Source organism: Lepidochelys kempii, chromosome 2 (genome assembly GCF_965140285.1).
Source record: "Lepidochelys kempii isolate rLepKem1 chromosome 2, rLepKem1.hap1, whole genome shotgun sequence".
NCBI classification, from domain to species: Eukaryota; Metazoa; Chordata; order Testudines; family Cheloniidae; genus Lepidochelys; species Lepidochelys kempii.
The window spans coordinates 2,640,774-2,660,009 of record NC_136381.1 but is presented as its reverse complement, the minus strand read 5'-3'; the positions used below and the strand labels follow the sequence as shown (position 1 = coordinate 2,660,009).

Here is a 19,236-nt window from a genome sequence, read left to right as displayed (position 1 = left end):
CGTGACATCTTGTCTTGTCCCCTGAAACTATCCTGTGTAGTTTTGTTGGCATAACAACATTAGGGGCATTGGTGAATTTCATCAACCCCCGGTCACTCCCTCCTCTAAATCATGCACATGGCCATGGAGCAGCCAAACAAGTCACTCACTATCAACCTCTATCCAAACAGGCCAGCTGCTGCTCACCACAGCTCCCTGCTTCGTCCCACCCAGCCAGCAGCCAACACACCACAAGGCTTCCCCTCCTACCAGGGGTTATTCATTTCCCCAACAGCTTTTTGTGGAGAAGCCTTATCAAAAGTGTTGTGAAATCCCCACCAAGCACCCAATGGGCCCCTCTTATCTGCTAGTTTATTGGCTTCTTCTGAGAACCCCACAGCCAGCCGGTCAGAGTTGCTTGATTGAGGACTGAGCTGGCTGGATCCCAAGTGACCCCCCACCCAGACCCACCCCTGACTGCACTCCTTATGGCCTGTGTTATTTAGGAGTTATATATGCTAGTGGCTCTCAACCGGGATATGTGTACCGCAGGGGTCCTGAGAGATCTAGCGGGGGTACGGGGGTGGTACATCAACTCATCTTGAGATTTGCCTAGTTTTACAACAGGCTACAGAAGTCAGGACAAACTCCAATGTCACACCCTGACTTGTTTACACGGCTCTCTGCACTGTACCCTGAGATGCACGTGGGATAGTTACACTCCAGGTGACGGATTTGATGCCGATAGGGAGAAGGGAGGCCATGCTCAGTCCTGGCCTGGCTGACACTGCTGGGTGTGTGTCTGATTTTTGAAGCGAGCAGTTTTGAAGTGAGGTGAAACTGGGGGGGGGGCGGGGGGACAAATCCGAGTCCTGCAAGGGGGGGGCGGGCCTGGCCCAGAAAGGGCCAGAGCTGCTGGTCTGTACAATGGCTTAAAAGCCCCTCACAGCAGCTGCTCTGGGGTCTGCTAGCCCCATGCTGCCCCTAGCCCACGCCTGCCTGGGCTCTGGCTACGCTGGGCTGGGGGCCCTGGGGGCTTTCCCAGCTCCCCCCACGGACAGGAATCTCCCCAGGCCAGGCCCCTGGCTCTGCTCCTGCCAGGGGGCTCACCAGCCCCCCAGGCCAAGCCCTGGGCACAGCTATGGGTTGTGACCGCCGCGGGGCTCCGGGCACGTCCCCCTGGACCCCCGCATCCCATCCCACTTCCCCTGTCCTGTCCCCCCAGAGCCCACTTCCCCCCTGCCCACACTTTCCCCACCCCCCTCCTCACCGCCCCCCAGCCCCCACTTCCCCCCCTCCTCACCACCCCCCAGCCCCCCTCCTCACCGCCCCCCAGCCCCCACTTCCCCTGTCCTGTCCCCCCAGAGCCCACTTCCCCCCTGCCCACACTTTCCCCACCCCCCTCCTCACCGCCCCCCAGCCCCCACTTCCCCCCCTCCTCACCACCCCCCAGCCCCCCTCCTCACCGCCCCCCAGCCCCCACTTCCCCTGTCCTGTCCCCCCAGAGCCCACTTCCCCCCTGCCCACACTTTCCCCACCCCCCTCCTCACCGCCCCCCAGCCCCCACTTCCCCCCTCCTCACCACCCCCCAGCCCCCCTCCTCACCGCCCCCCAGCCCCCACTTCCCCTGTCCTGTCCCCCCAGAGCCCACTTCCCCCCTGCCCACACTTTCCCCACCCCCCTCCTCACCGCCCCCCAGCCCCCACTTCCCCCCCTCCTCACCACCCCCCAGCCCCCCTCCTCACCGCCCCCCAGCCCCCACTTCCCCTGTCCTGTCCCCCCAGAGCCCACTTCCCCCCTGCCCACACTTTCCCCACCCCCCTCCTCACCGCCCCCCAGCCCCCACTTCCCCCCACTCCTCACCGCCCCCCAGCCCCCCTCCTCACCGCCCCCCAGCCCCCACTTCCCCTGTCCTGTCCCCCCAGAGCCCACTTCCCCCCTGCCCACACTTTCCCCACCCCCCTCCTCACCGCCCCCCAGCCCCCACTTCCCCCCCTCCTCACCACCCCCCAGCCCCCCTCCTCACCGCCCCCCAGCCCCCACTTCCCCTGTCCTGTCCCCCCAGCCCCCACTTCCCCCCCTCCTCACCACCCCCCAGCCCCCCTCCTCACCGCCCCCCAGCCCCCACTTCCCCTGTCCTGTCCCCCCAGAGCCCACTTCCCCCCTGCCCACACTTTCCCCACCCCCCTCCTCACCGCCCCCCAGCCCCCACTTCCCCCCTCCTCACCGCCCCCCAGCCCCCACTTCCCCCCACTCTCTCTCTCTCTCTCTCTCTCTCACTCACACACGCGGCTCCAGCCTCCTTCCCGGTTCCCCGAGGCGGCCCCGCCCCGGAAGTGACGGACCCGGAAGGCGCCGCAACCTCCGGCCTGGCGGGCCCCTGGCTGAGGAGCCGGCGGCGCGCGGGGATCCCGGTCAGCAGCGCGCGGCTCCCCTGCCCCTTCCCACAATCCTCAGCGCGGGACCCCCGGGGGGGGCCCCCTCCTCCTCCCGGGATCCCCGCTACCGCGTCACCCTGGGGCCTCCCTGCCCACCGCCCCCCCCCGCTTCTCACCCCTCCCCCACCGGTCCTCCCCCACCCCGAGTCCCGTCCCCCCTCCCCCACCCGCACCGCCCCCTCCCCTTCTCACCCCTCCCCCACCCCGAGTCCCGTCCCCCCTCCCCCACCCGCACCGCCCCCTCCCCTTCTCACCCCTCCCCCACCCCGAGTCCCGTCTCCCCTCCCCCACCCGCACCGCCCCCTCCCCTTCTCACCCCTCCCCCACCCCGAGTCCCGTCTCCCCTCCCCCACCGCTCCTCCCCCACCCTGAGTCCCGCCCCTCTTCCTTCACCTGCACCACCCCCTCACCTTCTAACCCCTCCCCCACCCTGAGTCCCATCCCCCCTCCCCCACCCGCACCGCCCCCTCCCCTTCTCACCCCTCCCCCACCCCGAGTCCCGTCCCCCCTCCCCCACCCGCACCGCCCCCTCCCCTTCTCACCCCTCCCCTTCTCACCCCTCCCCCACCCCGAGTCCCGTCCCCCCTCCCCCACCCGCACCGCCCCCTCCCCTTCTCACCCCTCCCCCACCCCGAGTCCCGCCCCTCCCCCACCCGCACCGCCCCCTCCCCTTCTCACCCCTCCCCCACCCCGAGTCCCGTCTCCCCTCCCCCACCCGCACCGCCCCCTCCCCTTCTCACCCCTCCCCCACCCCGAGTCCCGTCTCCCCTCCCCCACCCGCACCGCCCCCTCCCCTTCTCACCCCTCCCCCACCCCGAGTCCCGTCTCCCCTCCCCCACCGCTCCTCCCCCACCCTGAGTCCCGCCCCTCTTCCTTCACCTGCACCACCCCCTCACCTTCTAACCCCTCCCCCACCCTGAGTCCCATCCCCCCTCCCCCACCCGCACCGCCCCCTCCCCTTCTCACCCCTCCCCCACCCCGAGTCCCGTCCCCCCTCCCCCACCGCTCCTCCCCCACCCTGAGTCCCGCCCCTCTTCCTTCACCTGCACCACCCCCTCCCCTTCTAACCCCTCCCCCACCCTGAGTCCCATCCCCCCTCCCCCACCCGCACCGCCCCCTCCCCTTCTCACCCCTCCCCCACCCCGAGTCCCGTCCCTCCTCCCTCACCCGCACCGTCCCCTCCCCCTTCTCACCCCACCCCGAGTCCCGCCCCCTCCCCTTTCTCCCCCTCCCCTCCCCTGAGTCCCGTCCCACCGCCCCCTCTTCCTTCTCACCCCCTTCTCACCCCTCCCACCTCTCACCCCTCCCCCACCCCGAGTCCCGTCCCTCCTCCCCCACCCCCACTGCCCCTTCTGAGCATTGCAGATTCAGGCCTTGTGTCTTCACCTCCCCTTCTGCCCTTCCCGCTGGGCCGGACCCAGCAGCGTGGGGCTCCCAGCAGGGCTCTGTGCAGGAGGATCCCAGCCCCCCCAGTGCTGGCCTGAAGCAGTGCCATTCTCTGGCTAGACAGGGCAAGGACAGCCCCCCACTGTCTCCGGCTGGCAAGCCGCCCCCATCCGCCACCAGTAAATTCACCCACCACATTGACATAAATGCAGATTTGCCCCCAGTGCTATGCCGGTTACTGGAGTGTCACCCAGCTCCTGCAGCGTGCCCAGCCACAAGTACCAGCAAGTCACTCCCATGGCAGATCAAAAACGGGGCGCAGGGCTAGGGGTGACCCCAGGGTGCGAAGCTCTGAAGATAGGCAGATGTCTCCAGGGGCACTGACAGGAGTTCATTAGGCGCTGTGTGGGGGAAGCGGGAAGTTAGGGCCATGCATGTAAAGTTGGGCAGCAGGGAGATGACTGGTTGGAACAGTAATACTTTATTTCCCCCCGTCGATCTCTCCGTGCTCTGGGTAGGCCATCCCTTGTGTGTTGGGTTAGAGTCTTTCTAGAAGATACGCTCTAGCTCAGACTGGATCCAGACTCTCACTGGTAGGGTTCTCTGGCCTGTGCTATGCAGGAGTTCAGACTAGATGGTCAGAATGGTCCCTTCTGGTCGTAAAATCCATTAATGGTCATTCCCAATTTACAGCTGGGGAAACTGAGTGGCAGAGAGGTGAGGTGGGTCACCTGGGGTCGAACATCACCATCAGAGCCAGGAATAGAACACACATCCTGTCATTTTGAGCGCCACGCCCTGTCCACCAGTGAACGCTCGGAGGCTGGAACCAGTGAGTGAGATTCAGCTTTTGTCCTTGGCCTGTGTTGGTTTTCACTTAGATCCCAGGGTGCCTCGGTAGGAACGTGCAGCAAAAGTACCCGAATGCTCCTAGCAGTGATTGTCACCTGTCTTTTTTGCCAGAAATGTGCTGCCAGATTGTCCCTGCCGATTAACCCAGCCTATGCGGGCTACTATGGAAGAGCCCAGGACAGCAGAGAACTTGAGAGAAGCTGGGACTTCTTCAGAACCGTCCGGCACAGGGCAGAATGCTTCCAAGAAGCAGGGCACCAAAGCAAGTGGGAGACCAGGACCAGGGGATGCCAGCAAGGCCTCTAAAAAGAAGAAGGCTTTCAAGGCCCCCAGGAGAGTGGCCCCAGACTACTTTGTTCATGAGACGGACAATGATATGCTGCTGATCATTTCCAACATAGGCGATGGGCAAGACCGCCCACCCAGGAAAGTGGCAAAGAGAAAGCACCAAGCGCTAGCAAAGAAGCAGCAGCTGCAGCATGTCCAAAGGACCGGCGTGGCAGGAGAGAGAAAGAGAGAGAAAGGAGGGGCTCCAACTGCAAAGGAGCCTGTACTTGGGGGCCAGGCTGCGGAAAGCGGGGCAGCTGCTGGGGCCTCCTGGGGAGAGCGCCTCCCAGTGGAAATCCTGGTGCGGATCTTCCAGTCTTTGGTGGCCTCTGAGGGGGCCGTGCCCTTGCTCTGCCGGTATGTGGAGGTACTGGGAAGTGGGTTAGCGGGGACCATGCGGTCAGCACTGCACAGTCACTCAGTGCTTACGGGAACAAGCTCGTGGGCTTTTTTCTCTGTTTGGGTTGGCATTCCATCCTTGCGTCCTGCTTTGCTGGGGTCGGAGGGAGTGGGGGGGCCGGGGTGATGAGAGGAAGGATGGTCCAGTGATTAGGGCACTAGCTTGGGACTTTGGTTCCATTCACATGATCACAATGGTCCCTTCCGGCCTTGGAATCTATGAATTCCTTGCTGTGCCACAGACTTTCTGTGTGACCTCGGGCAAGTCACTTACAGCCAGCTTTGTAAAGTTCTTGAAATCAATGGGAGTTAGGTTCTAGATGCCTTTGAAAATCCCACTAGGCATCTAAATACCTTTAAAAATCTGGCCTTCGTCTCTCTGTCTAAGTTCCCTTTCTCTCCAGAGGGGACAGTAGCTGTGCCCTGCCTCCCAGGGCCGTTTGTGAGGATCAATTGCTAAATCCATGAAGAGTGTGCAATGCTCAGATCCTCTGGTAATGGGGGCTGTAAGGTATATTCATTTAGATGGAATAAAGGGGCCCAAAGACTCAAAGGTGTTAACAAGATGCTGTACCTGTACAGCATTAAATCGTGTTGAATGAGGTTCGGGGTTTGGTATGCAGAGACCTCAGCCTGCATAGGGGCCATGGAAAACACTCCATTAAACGTCCTTTGCACCCTTATTAAAGACCCAGAAAAGAAGGGAGGGGGTAAAAAGAGAAAGCATTTGAAATGTCAGATCGTAATCATTTTAACAGCATCCCTTGTTCCCTTTCGCTGGAGCAAGTTTTTAGAAACAACCCTCCGTTAGACACTCAGCTGGTGTTAAAGATGGCAGTAACTGTCCTGGGGGGAAGAGAGACAACATTAGTAGAGATAGGCTGGAGCTGGCATTGCTTCTGATGTTAAAGTCCAATCCCGTTCCCTAAAAGACAAAACAAGACAAATACACTCAAGAGCGAAGGGAAAAAGAGCAGCAAAGATGCCGCTCAGAATCACATGGCTGCATTGGCCCTGCATGCTGCCCTGGCCCATCGTAATGAATGCTCAGTGGAGCCAATCTTCGAGACGGACCAGGAGCTGGGCAGTCGAGTACAAAGGGGGCACTTTGCAGACCCACAGCCTTATGCCTAGAGTGGTGGGATTCACGTACCAGAGTCGTCCAGGCCCCCTGGCATCGTGTGTCATATCACCGACGTGGCTTTGAACTAGTTTTGTAAAGCACTAGTCCAGGAAGAGAAGACAGGCAGCCATGAGGGGGCTCTTCTCCCAGAGCTTAGAAACCCCTCACTTGACAACGTCTCTAAGGTATTTCTGAAGCTCGTTTCACCATGTTGTTTTATCAGCATGCAGCATATCAGCAGTGATCTCCCCTCCTGTCTCTCCACCTTCCTGGGTCCCACCTGATGGGGTAGTGAGGTAGCTCAAGGCCTCAGGGGGTTGGCCTGCAGCCCCTGCATTATGGGCCTCCAGTATCCCCAGGGGAATCTTACATGGACATTCTGCGCAGGTGCCCTGCCTCTGGGCACTTGAACCAATCTAAATGGGCTTGGAAAGATTAGATTTGTATTGGTAGACAGTGGTAAACGTTGATTTCAGCATGCACACCCACAAACCGAGGAAAAGGTGTTCCCAGTGCTAATAATCAGCGTGTACAGACGGGCAAAGTAAGAGAAATGCCCCTTTTGTATAAAGCGTGTCGTAATACTGGCACTGAGGGAGCTGGAGCAGAGGTGCCACTTAGGTAGCTTTAACTTTTGAATCTCAACTGCTGCTTTTGTTTAATAATTATTGTCTGTGCTCAACGCCCGCCCCCCATAATGTCACATGACCGTGAAAACGTAAATTGGTAAAAGTCTTAAAAAGAGGCTTAAAAATAAACAGAATCCAAGAACGGTAGGACTGGCAAGGACCTCGAGAGGTCAGAGCGTCCCGTCCTCTGCACTCCTGGTAGGACTAAGTATTAACTAGACCATTGATATTATTTGTGAGAATTAAAAAGAATAAAAAGTGAATTCTGCCAAGCCGAAATATAAACCTCCCAGAGCAGGGCCTGGCTGATAAGTCCAGGGTGTCGCTGGGGGCAAACCAACCCCCAACACTGTCATCTCAGTCCCCAGAACCCCACTGTAAACCAGCGGACTGAGGACACCTGGGACCAAAGTCAGTCCTGGGGCAAGCGCTTGCAGATCCCTGCTGAAGTCACCAGGTGTTGCTGCCTCCTACTCCATGGCTGAATTTGACCCAGTAGCTTGATTCTGGCCTTAAGGGGCATCACCAGTGCGTGCTGGCACTCAACAAGGAGGAGGACGGGCCGGAGTCTACTCCTCAGTGGAGATGGCCAGTGGTACCTCTTGTTCAGTCTCGGGCACCTCAGTGGCATGGACAGCTGGCCCTATAATGTGCAAGGTATGAAAGCCCAAGAGCAAGGGCCTGGTGGATAGTGGGTGGCCAGTGACACTCATGGAGTGTGTGCATCACCGACTCTCCATGGGCAGAGGCCCTGGAGCCCGCACGCGGCCTGTTTTGCCACCACTCCAGCCTGAGGGGCATTTCCCGGGGGGCTCCCAGCGACGTTTCAGGTGGAAGGGCTGGGGGAAGGGGGTCTTACCCCCTTGAAAAGCTCTGCCTGACAATTAGCTGGGCTCTCACCCCCTGGCAGTGGGCCCCTGCGGGCCCTCTGTTCTGAGATGGCTCTAGTCCCACCTCCACTGCCTGTCTAACCTGGCATGTGCCGTTGCAGTGACGGGTGTCTCCATCCCCAGGGTGGCCCGTGTGTGCCGGCTGTGGTACGGGGCAGCTTCCAATCCCATGCTGTGGCAGAAGGTGTCAATCGGCTTCTGCTGGGTGGAGCCTGGCAAAAAGCAGCCTCCCCAGACCGAGAAAAGAATCCTCAGCACGATGGAGTGGCTGGTCCAGAACAGGTGGGTGCTGCGTTATAGATGGGGGGTGTCCTATCCCCTGTGCATGACACATGCTTTGGCCCTCTCCTGCTGTGTCACCCCCACATTTTTTCCCACTCCAGCTCCCCGTAGGGGCTGTACGTTGTGCTGCCCCTACTCCTGCTCCTCTCCCCTCCTCCCTTTATACCGTCCTCTGGACAGCTGGATGTATGCTGGCTCGGCAGCCAGATTAACTCTGTTTCCTCCATGCAGGTTTTCACTTCTCCGGGACTTTGCTCTTTGCCACTGGAAGAGCCACGTGCCTGTTGTCCTGAAGGTGAGAAGGCAGGGTTCAGTTTGGCATGATATCATGCCCTTCTGCCCTTGGACACCGACTGTCCCGCTCCGATCCCTGGTTTTGGATAGATGTAGCCATAGCTCTAAGAACAGGAGGCTTTCTGCAACTAAGAGCCAGTGGCACAAAGTTCTGTCCTTTTCATGCAAAGGATATCCAGCCCTCGGGCTCCAAGTTTGGGGCCCTCTCTGCTATTAGTCACATAGCCCCTGTCAGCCTGGAAGAACTGAGATCAGAATCGTCTTCTTTGCAAAGAATTTAATTGGAGCGAGGTGGAGAACGTGAATCCCCCAGCCTGCGTGTAGCCTGCCTTTTACAGGGTCTGCTCGTGGGATGGCAGGACTGGCTGGCTCACCACCCTCTCTTGTTACAGGCCCTTGCGGAGTCCTGCCCCCTTCTCGTATCCCTCAAGCTGACCCACTGCAGTGGAGTGACCACCGAGTCCCTGAGTGCAGTGGCCGAATGCTGCCCCCGGCTGGAAAGCTTAAACCTGCAGAATTCCCAGGTAGGGGCGTGTGGGGCTCTGCTGAGCCGGGGTGGAGAGGGGGTCAGTTTTGGCCAGGGATCCCCTGAGGCCCTCCCAGAAATACAAGGGTGCCGTCCTGCGGGGCGATGCTGCAGCCACGTCACTGTTGCTACCTGCTGTGGGTGAGAGACTAGGAAATGTGTCGTGAGGCCCATCCTGCACAGCCCCCTGCTCCCCGGGGTTCTTTCAACCCAAAGCTCTTGGTAACTTTTACTCGGTGCGAGGTGGTGTTAGGGAATAAATCAGGGGAGACACGGCCATCCGACCGATAGATAGCTGGCACAAACAGGACAACACAAGAGTGCTTTCACTTACAGCTAAACTTTACTTAGTCTCAAGCACTTACACACGTCTGCAAAAGGTTAGTAAAACACCCCAACCCTTGATAATTACCAAAGCTGAGTGTGGCTCTCAAGTGACACAGCTGCAGGCTTCCGGTGGCCAAATCTTCCGTCTGCCGGTGGGGACTGCAAGATGTATCCAGAGGGAGAGTCCAAAAAGAGTCCAACTACCTCAAACTTTGCCCCCTTATTTATACATTAGACATGTCCCCTAAAGAAAACTTGTTACAAGCAAAAAGAAAAGGAGGACTTGTGGCACCTTAGAGACTAACCAATTTATTTGAGCGTAAGCTTTCGAAAGCTTATGCTCAAATAAATTGGTTAGTCTCTAAGGTGCCACAAGTCCTCCTTTTCTTTTTGCGGATACAGACTAACATGGCTGCTACTCTGAAACTTGTTACAAGCAGTTTCAGTGGTCCAGCAAAAGGTTCCTTATGATTATTGATTAACCAGGTGTGGGTTTTTCCAGAGTTTGCAGCCTTGAGGCCCCCAGTAGACATTCCTGGGGCACATCCTGATCTTCTAAAATGCATGTATCAGCCACTTCAACACAATTCTTAACAGAAAGGATTCGGGGTCAAGCTGCCCTCTCTGTGGCATCCAAAGACACCCCCCCCACACCTTGGTTAAGCTAAGCCTGCTGACTTGGCCAATTTACAGCCCGTTGACTTGGCTGCTTTTAGCAATAAGCCATAGTGGTTTCAGGCACTTTACTGGTTTGCCAAAGTCTCCCCGTTCACCCTCCGGGGAGCACTGTGTGCCCTGCCAGAAAGGAACCATCTGCCAGCCCTCTGGTCCCCTAGGAATGGGAGAACACTGAGCTACAGCCAGTCAAACCCACTGCGCCTGCTCCGAGACTGTCAACTCCATTGCATGGGACAGCGCCCAGCCCCCTCCCAGACATGGCTTGACGAGCCCCTTACCCTGGCCCAGACGGGGGCGTCCTAATCTGCCGTAGCCAGCAGCTGTGTACAGCAGTGGATCTTTTCCTGTTGCTAATTAGCCAGCCCCTCCTCCTATGGCTTTGAGCATTGTGCAGGATGTCGCTGCCAAGTGCTGGGTAGTAACCCCTCCCTGGGTGGCCTTCTCTGGTTTGTTCCCAGGTTGACTCCTCAGCTGTGGTGAGCTTTCTGGAGGCCGCTGGCTCTCGGATCCGGCAGCTCTGGCTAACGTACAGCAGCCGGATGAATGCCATCGTCACCACGCTCTCGGTAAGCCTGGCAAAGACCGCCTGGGGAGTGGGAGTTGTAGAGGGGCTGGCCTTGCCCGAGCGTTCCCTGTCAGAGCTGGACTGCACCATACGTATGTGGGATGGGACTCTTTCTCAGCCTGCTTCGGCAGAGGCTTATGAGACCCGTGAAGCTGCTTCTGCTGAGACTGGAACAACAAGAGGCGGGCGTTGAATTGGGAGTGGTGCTTTCCCAGGCTCTGCCCACAAGCCGGGACCTTTCCATTCATGACTCTGAAATGAGATGCCATGGAGTCAGTTTCAGATTTCCATTGTAATCATTCCTCTTTCTGGCAGCTCTGATCAGCTGTGAAATGGTTAGCATCTCACTTTGTATCATTAGGTTTCAGGGTTAACACACCATTGCGATGAACAGGGCAGATCATACCTCTCAGGGCTGTTGTTGCAGGCTATCTGCGGATGTCACTGCCTCAGTTACGCTTGGGTCACATTGGGAAGGTTCAGCAAGGCGGGTGGGCACGGAGACTGACAGAGCAGCAGGGAGTGCCTCATTCTCTGAACCTGTCGCCCCCTCTGCAGAGTGGTTGCTGCCTTGGGCTGCGGCTCCTGGAGGTGAACACGGAGATCAAGCAGAGCAGCCAGCACCTTCAACTCTCAGTAGAGCAGCTGCAGGCAGCCTGCCAGCAGCTGCAGGTACCCGTGAGCTCTCCTTCCCTACTTGCATGCTCCTCCTCTGATCTTCCTCCCTCTGCTTCCCCTACCCTGGTAACCTTTTGCTGCCCTGCGGCTCCAATGCTAATTTATTCCTTCCCCTGCTGGGTGGTTCCGGGCAGTGCCATGCTTGCTGCCCTTGGACACATGGCAGTTCTGGTTTAACAGGCTTCCCGGAAGCTCAGGTAGGTTCATTCTCCTGACCCTTTCCTGTTTGGTCTGCATCTCCACTGCACTAGCAGCTTGTGTGGTCACCCATGGCTCCAAATGGTGCTCGGTTCAATGCAGTGCGCTTGCCCCAGTGTGCCCCTGCAGCCAGGAGAGATCTCCTGACGCCTGAGGGCGTCCCCTACCGCTGGGTGCTCTCTCCCTGGAGAGGGTGGGCAGTCCCCGGAGGAGGGGCTCGCAGGCATTCACAGCCAGACAGCTGCTTTTCAGCAGGTGACGCCTGTATATCCTGACGCCTGTATGTCCTGGCATTGCTTTATGGCCGTGCATTGCCTTGCCTTCTCCCACACTGACCCCTTCCGACCTCCCAAACCCAAGGTACCAGGCACCCCTTCAGATCTGCTTCTTCCCTTGCCCGGAGCTCTGCCCACCCCAGCAGTGTGTGCCACTGAGGTAATGTCTGTAGCTCACCCCTTCTCCAGTTTCCCTGGGCATCTTGACAGATGTAGCTTAGACGATTGTAGTGTACGCTGCAGGGCATGGCCAGTTTTATTGGTGCTGTGCTCAGCGCTGCCATGGCCGATGTGATCAGGAGGGAGTTCTTCTGATGTTGTTGCATGGCAAGGCTCTGCTTAACGCTGCTGGGGCTCACTGGTTAGATCCGGGGCACCCCAAGCTTTGCGATACTGAGAGCTGCATCAGCACCTTGCCTGGCTCCTGCGGCCCTGGCTCCTATCCCCAAATGCTTGGGCCTTGCACCTGCCTTCCCAGTGCACATCCAGGGCCTGGTTCGTTTCTGGAAGGCCCTGAGCAGGGGTCGCCTCTCCCACTGTGCCCATTGCGATTGGGAAGATCTTGCCATCCGCCCCCTTCTGGGACAGGACTTCAGGATGTCCTCAGAGGAACCCCTTCCTGCCCGCTGCTAGAGCCTGTCCAAGCCAGTTCTAGGACACTAGCATCCGATGAAGTGAGCTGTCGCTCACGAAAGCTTATGCTCAAATAAATTGGTTAGTCTCTAAGGTGCCACAAGTACTCCTTTTCTTTCTAGGACACAGTGCAGGATCTGTTTGTTCCCTCTGTCTTCGGATTAGTGCCTGGAGCAGGGTGCCTGTCACCTCGTGGGAGGCAGGCAGGGAGGGGAGGAGGTAGGGTTGGTCTGCACTGGCTGTTTTAATCCTCCTGTGCCCTCCTATCCCCATGATGGGAACCAGGTTTCAGAGTAACAACCGTGTTAGTCTGAATTCGCAAAAAGAAAAGGAGTACTTGTGGCACCTTAGAGACTAACCAATTTATTTGAGCATAAGCTTTCGTGAGCTACAGCTCACTTCATCGGATGCATACTGTGGAAAGTATAGAAGATCTTTTTATACACACAAAGCATGAAAAAATGGGTGTTTACCACTACAAAAGGTTTTCTCTCCCCCCACCCCACTCTCCTGCTGGTAATAGCTTATCTAAAGTGAGCACTCTCCTTACAGTGTGTATGATAATCAAGTTGGGCCATTTCCAGCACAAATCCAGGTTCCCCCCCCCCCCCGCCACCCACTCTCCTGTTGGAAATAGCTTATCTAAAGTGAAAAAAGAAAATGAGTACTTGTGGCACCTTAGAGACTAACCAATCTAAAAACTAATCTTTTAAAAAGATCTTCTACACTTTCCACAGTATACATTTTGATGAAGTGAGCTGTAGCTCACGAAAGCTCATGCTCAAATAAATTGGTTAGTCTCTAAGGTGCCACAAGTACTCCTTTTCTTTTTGCGAATACAGACTAACACGGCTGTTATTCTGAAACTTCTCTAAAGTGATCACTCTCCTTACAATGTGTATGATAATCCAGGTGGGCCATTTCCAGCACAAATCCAGGGTTTAACAAGAACGTCTGAGGGGGCGGGGGGTAGGAAAAAACAAGGGGAAATAGGTTACCTTGCATAATGACTTAGCCACTCTATTCAAGCCTAAGTTAATTGTATCCCATTTGCAAATGAATTCCAATTCAACAGTCTCTCGCTGGAGTCTGGTTTTGAAGTTCTTTTGTTGTAATATCGCAACTTTCATGTCTGTAATTACGTGACCAGAGAGATTGAAGTGTTCTCCGACTGGTTTATGAATGTTATAATTCTTGACATCTGATTTGTGTCCATTTATTCTTTTACGTAGAGACTGTCCAGTTTGGCCAATGTACATGGCAGAAGGGCATTGCTGGCACATGATGGCATATATCACATTGGTGGATGTGCAGGTGAACGAGCCTCTGATAGTGTGGCTGCTGTGATTAGGCCCTGTGGTGGTGTCCCCTGAATAGATATGTGGGCACAGTTGGCAACGGGCTTTGTTGCAAGGATAGGTTCCTGGGTTAGTGGTTCTGTTATGTGGTATGTGGTTTCTGGTGAGTATTTGCTTCAGGTTGGGGGGCTGTCTGTAGGCAAGAACTGGCCTGTCTGCCAAGATCTGTGAGAGTGTTGGGTCATCCTTCAGGATAGGTTGTAGATCCTTAATAATGCGTTGGAGGGGTTTTAGTTGGGGGCTGAAGGTGACGGCTGGTGGCGTTCTGTTATTTTCTTTGTTAGGCCTGTCCTGTAGTAGGTGACTTCTGGGAACTCTTCTGGCTCTATCAATCTGTTTCTTTACTTCCGCAGGTGGGTATTGTAGTTGTAAGAATGCTTGATAGAGATCTTGTAGGTGTTTGTCTCTGTCTGAGGGGTTGGAGCAAATGCAGTTGTATCGTAGAGCTTGGCTGTAGACAATGGATCGTGTGGTGTGGTCAGGGTGAAAGCTGGAGGCATGTAGGTAGGAATAGCGGTCAGTAGGTTTCCGGTATAGGGTGGTGTTTATGTGACCATCGTTTATTAGCACTGTAGTGTCCAGGAAGTGGATCTCTTGTGTGGACTGGACCAGGCTGAGGTTGATGGTGGGATGGAAATTGTTGAAATCATGGTGGAATTCCTCAAGGGCTTCTTTTCCATGGATCCAGATGATGAAGATGTCATCAATGTAGCGCAAGTAGAGTAGGGGCGTTAGGGGATGAGAGCTGAGGAAGCGTTGTTCTAAGTCAGCCATAAAAATGTTGGCATACTGTGGGGCCATGCGGGTACCCATAGCAGTGCCGCTGATCTGAAGGTATACATTGTCCCCCAATGTGAAATAGTTATGGGTAAGGACAAAGTCACAAAGTTCAGCCACCAGGTTAGCCGTGACATTATCGGGGATAGTGTTCTTGACGGCTTGTAGTCCATCTTTGTGTGGAATGTTGGTGTAGAGGGCTTCTACATCCATAGTGGCTGGGATGGTGTTATCAGGAAGATCACCGATGGATTGTAGTTTCCTCAGGAAGGCAGTGGTGTCTCGAAGGTAGCTGGGAGTGCTGGTAGCGTAGGGCCTGAGGAGGGAGTCTACATAGCCAGACAATCCTGCTGTCAGGGTGCCAATGCCTGAGATGATGGGGCACCCAGGATTTCCAGGTTTATGGATCTTGGGTAGTAGATAGAATATCCCAAGTCGGGGTTCCAGGGGTGTGTCTGTGCGGATTTGTTCTTGTGCTTTTTCGGGGAGTTTCTTGAGCAAATGCTGTAGTTTCTTTTGGTAACTCTCAGTGGGATCAGAGGGTAATGGCTTGTAGAAAGTGGTGTTGGAGAGCTGCCGAGCAGCCTCTTGTTCATATTCCGACCTATTCATGATGACGACAGCACCTCCTTTGTCAGCCTTTTTGATTATGATGTCAGAGTTGTTTCTGAGGCTGTGGATGGCGTTGTGTTCTGCACGGCTGAGGTTATGGGGCAAGTGATGCTGCTTTTCCACTCTTTCAGCCCGTGCACGTCGGCGGAAGCACTCTATGTAGAAGTCCAGTCTGCTGTCTCGACCTTCAGGAGGAGTCCACCTAGAATCCTTCTTTTTGTAGTGTTGGTGTCAATGGGCTGCACTGTATCGATGCATCAGGAGTTGCATCTGCCCAATGTTTGCTGCCTCTTCTTTGAGGCAGCCCTGCATGGAGCAGGCCAGGGGTTGCTCCTGCCGGTAGCCATCGTTGTCAGCCAATCTGGCTGACTGGGAGGTTGTTGTCTTGGGGTTGGTGGGTCATTCCTGCCCCCATCTGTTTCCCTTCCAGGTGCTACGTCTGCTCAATGTGATCTGGACCCTGAAACAGAGCCCTCGGTCTGCCCCCACCTCCCTGGGCTTCCCTCAGCTGGAGGAGCTGTGCCTGGCCACTACCTCTTATTCCTTCGTCAGTGACAGTGTCCTGCAGAAGATCCTGCAGGCCTCCACCAAGCTGCGGGTGCTGGACCTGCGGGGCTGTTTCCGTGTGACACCCAAGGGGCTGCAGGAGCTGCCGTGCCCCGGTGAGCCTTGGAGTCCCCATCTTTGGGGGGGGCATCTTGTGTGGAGGACAGGTGCATCTGGTACAGCTAGGGACAGTCTTTCTGCCCTCCTGGTGAGGCCCTGAGCCTAATGCGTAGCACTGTGTAGACGCCGGAGAGCTTTGGTTCTGTGCCTGGCCCTTGGCCAGCCCCTCTGTGCAGCACTCAGGTGAGGAAGCACTGCTGTCCACCTGCCTTGCCTAGGTCTCGGGGGCCCTTGGGCTCTGTGGAATAGTAGCTGCTGTCCACCCCAGAAGTGGCTGCATTTCAGCAGGGCTTTGGAATAGGTGAGCCTTGAGAAGGACAGCCTTTCCAGAGGTGTAGGGTCCTGCTTTGCACAGCATCCTTCCTGCCAGCTATGTCCCCAGAGTTGTGCAGGGTCAGTGCGTGATACCGTCGGAAAGGACAGCAGCAGAGTGAGGGGGCCGAGAGCGGAGATGAGTTGCAGAGCTGCTGAGACACAGGGGACGCACTGAAGGCTCTTCTAGAGAGCAACCGCTGAAGAGGAGAAGGCTCTTGTCCCAGCGGCGGTGAGTTCAGGTGGAGGCACGCAGGCGGCCAGGGTTAGAAGGGAGGAAGGAGCTGGGGAGCAAGGAGGAGAGAGAAAAGGTCTCTGAGTTTGGCTTGAGCAAAGTCCACTGAGGGATTTCTGAATAACGTCATGGAGGACTAGAGACAGAGGTGGATTAGAGGCAGTGGTGATTGCTAGCTAGCTCATACTCCATGTGTATAGAGAACTGTGGGTCTGTAGTGCTCGCAGCGCTCTGCAAATGGGAAGTGGTGTCATTAGCACCCTTTTGCAGGTGGGGAAACTGAGGCACAGAGAGGGGGCTATAACCCAGGAGTCCCAGCTCCCTGCCCTGTGCCCTGAGCATAGCTGACACCATTGTAAATGTGGCGGGGTGCCTGGTGCTGTGAAAATGTGAGAGGATATAGTTATTCTAAAGCAACCCTCCCCATCTTATAAGAACGGCCATACTGGGTCAGATCAATGGCCCATCTAGCCCTGCAGCCTGTCTTCCGACAGCGGCCAATGCTAGGTGCCCCAGAGGGAATGAACAGAACAAGGCAATTATCAAGTGATCCATCCCCCATGATCTATTCCTAGCTTCTGGCAGTCAGAGGCTAGCAACACCCAGATCATGAGGCTGCATCCCTGACCAGCTTGGCTAATAGCCATTAATGGTCCTATCCTCCAGGACCTTATCTAGCTCTTTATTGAATCCAGATACACTTTTGGCCTTCACAACATCCCCAGGCAAAGAGTTCCACGGACTGACTGTGCGTTGTATGAAGAAATACTTCCTTCTGTTTGTTTTAAACCTGCTGCCTGTTAATGTCATTGGGTGACCCTGGTTCTGGTTATGTGAAGGGGTAAATAACATGTCCCTGTTCCCCGTCTCCACCCCAGTCAAGATTTTACAGCCCTCTGTCATCTCCCTTCTTAGCCATCTCCTTTCCACACTGAACAGTCCCAGGCCTTTTAATCTCCCCTCAGACGGAAGCCATTCCAGACCCCCGATCATTTCCGTTGGCCTTCTCTGAACCTTCTCCCTTTCTAATGTATCTTTTTTGGGTGGGGCAACCAGAACTACACGCCATATTCAAGGGGTGGGTGAACCAAGGATTTATATAGAGGCATTATATTTACTGTCGTATTATCTGTCCCTTTCCTAATGGTTCCTAACATTCTGTTACCTTGTTTGGCTGCCGCTGCACGTTGAGTGGATGTTTTCAGAGGACTATCCACACTGACTCAAGATCTTTCTTGAGTGGTGACAACTGATTTAGACCCCATCATTTTTATATGTACAGTTGGGATGATGTTTTCAAATGTACCTTACTTTGCATTTATCAACATTGAAATTCATCTGCCATTGTGTTGCCCAGTCACCCAGCTTTGGGAGATCCCTTTGGAACTCCTCGCAGTCAGCCTGGGACTTAACTCTCTTGAGTAACTTTGTATCTCTCTCTGCATCCCAGATCTAGAGCAGCTATACCTGGGCTTATATTGCAGCGATAACCACCTGCTCTTGCCCTCGGAGGGCAGCCATCTGCTCACCTGGAAGTGGCACCACAGCCTGCAGGAGCTCGATCTGGCAGGGCAGAGCTTCAGCGAGCGTGACCTGGAGCTTGCCATGGCCGCCTTTGGGCAGGGCAGTGGCCGGGCAGCCCTGCGATCCCTCAATATGACCGGGACCAAGGTCACTGTGAGCACTGTCAGGTGAGTGCTGGCAGAGGGGCTGGTAGGGCTGCAGGCAGAGGGAGATCCGCATAGCGCACAGCCAGCTGGGAGCCCTCTGCACTTCCAGGCTTGGGGCTCATCAGCCACAGCTGTGTTCCCCCCTGGGGAGGAGCTGCAAAGCTGCCCTCTGTCCTCCCTCTTGCCAGGAGAGCTGCTGTGTGTAAGTGACTCTGTGCGTGGCTGGCTCGCAGCTCAGCTGCTGCACCTCCTCTCCCCCTGTCAGATGCCACCCCGAAAACCAGCCTCTCCTGCTACGCAGGGCTCTGCACCCCAAGTCCCTTCACTGCCCCGCTCTCCCTCCGCATTGCGGCCCTGCTTGGCTCTTCCCTGCCCCACTGGGCCACCTCTTCCTGGCTGGGCCCTTCTGCTCAGTTCCCACCTTCTCTTGTGCCACCACTTGCATGTGGGCCAGCCCCTTGCCTCCGTCAGCCTCCCACCATGGCTCTGCTCTGCTCTGGGTCTGCTGCTCCACGGGCTAAAGTCTAGGGGGAAGCACCATGTCGCTGAGGGGTGCAATTCAAGGCATTTCTGCTTCCCCCACAGTGCCCTGATCATCTGCTGTCCTGCCCTGAGCTACCTCAACCTGTCTTCCTGCCGCTACCTGCCCCGAGGCATGAAGAAGGTGTATCGGGGCCAGGACAACATCCGCCAGTGCTTGAGCAAGCTGCTGGCCAGCACCGACTAGCCGGCAGCTGCACAGGATACGTCGTAATGACACCAGCACCTCCCCTCTCCAGAGACCAGCCTGAGGCCCAGACCCTGCTCCTGCATCTGGAGCAACCCCACGCACAGGCTGAGTGCCAGGCGTTGCTGTTTCACTGGGACATTCCTGGCAGTGTGGGCAGAGCAGTGGGGCTCCATGCCCTCAGGGTGCTGGGCAGCTCACAGCCAGCACCTGGGACCTGGGCACCCACCTGGTGCTGTAGCAGCAAGCAGCCTGTTCCCCCGGGAGGAGCAGCTGTCCCTGGTTCCCTGCTTCCCATTTTGATAGCGCCCCTTTTTGTATGACATTCCTCTTGGATTTTGCAGCATTTGTACTGTCCAGCACAGCGCCCGGTGCTACAGAATAAAGGGCTGTTCCTGCA

The 19,236-nt window shown here is 56.5% G+C and overlaps 2 protein-coding genes across 11 annotated transcripts in view; one reads left to right on the top strand and one right to left on the bottom strand.

The window, feature by feature from the left end:
- Positions 1 to 2,389, bottom strand: part of SLC52A2 (solute carrier family 52 member 2) — a 13,536-nt gene extending 11,147 nt beyond the window's left edge. For 3 of the 6 annotated variants that reach the window (XM_073329869.1, XM_073329868.1, XM_073329874.1), the window contains exon 1: positions 2,264 to 2,389. The gene's annotated coding sequence lies outside the window, so the exon portion shown is untranslated. Of the gene's footprint in view, positions 1 to 673; positions 1,153 to 2,263 lie in introns of those variants that run through there. The other 3 variants (XM_073329873.2, XM_073329875.1, XM_073329870.1) reach the window with 3 other exon arrangements.
- On the top strand, positions 2,313 to 19,236 carry FBXL6 (F-box and leucine rich repeat protein 6). 5 transcript variants are annotated; one of them, XM_073329862.1, is made up of 10 exons: positions 2,313 to 2,393; positions 4,767 to 5,339; positions 8,147 to 8,305; positions 8,537 to 8,600; positions 8,992 to 9,123; positions 10,589 to 10,696; positions 11,254 to 11,367; positions 15,657 to 15,888; positions 17,890 to 18,130; positions 18,695 to 19,236. In XM_073329862.1, exons 2-10 carry the CDS (start codon positions 4,807 to 4,809, stop codon positions 18,834 to 18,836), a joined length of 1,725 nt encoding a protein of 574 aa, XP_073185963.1. In that variant the 5' UTR covers positions 2,313 to 2,393; positions 4,767 to 4,806; the 3' UTR covers positions 18,837 to 19,236. The 5 variants fall into 5 exon arrangements, with proteins under 5 accessions (XP_073185963.1, XP_073185964.1, XP_073185966.1 ...); XM_073329863.1 differs by having other exon boundaries at positions 4,685 to 5,339; XM_073329864.1 differs by lacking the exon at positions 2,313 to 2,393 and adding an exon at positions 3,755 to 3,982.

What these genes read in the sequence shown, in the direction of transcription:
- FBXL6 (XM_073329867.1), top strand. Translation starts at nt 4,476, where the DNA reads ATGGTCATTCCCAATTTACAGCTGGGGAAACTGAGTGGCAGAGAGGTG. An exon ending in ACGTGCCTGTTGTCCTGAAG is followed by an intron (nt 8,601 to 8,991) that starts GTGAGAAGGCAG and finishes CTCTTGTTACAG; the next exon opens with GCCCTTGCGGAGTCCTGCCC. An exon ending in GTCACTGTGAGCACTGTCAG is followed by an intron (nt 18,131 to 18,694) that starts GTGAGTGCTGGC and finishes CTTCCCCCACAG; the next exon opens with TGCCCTGATCATCTGCTGTC.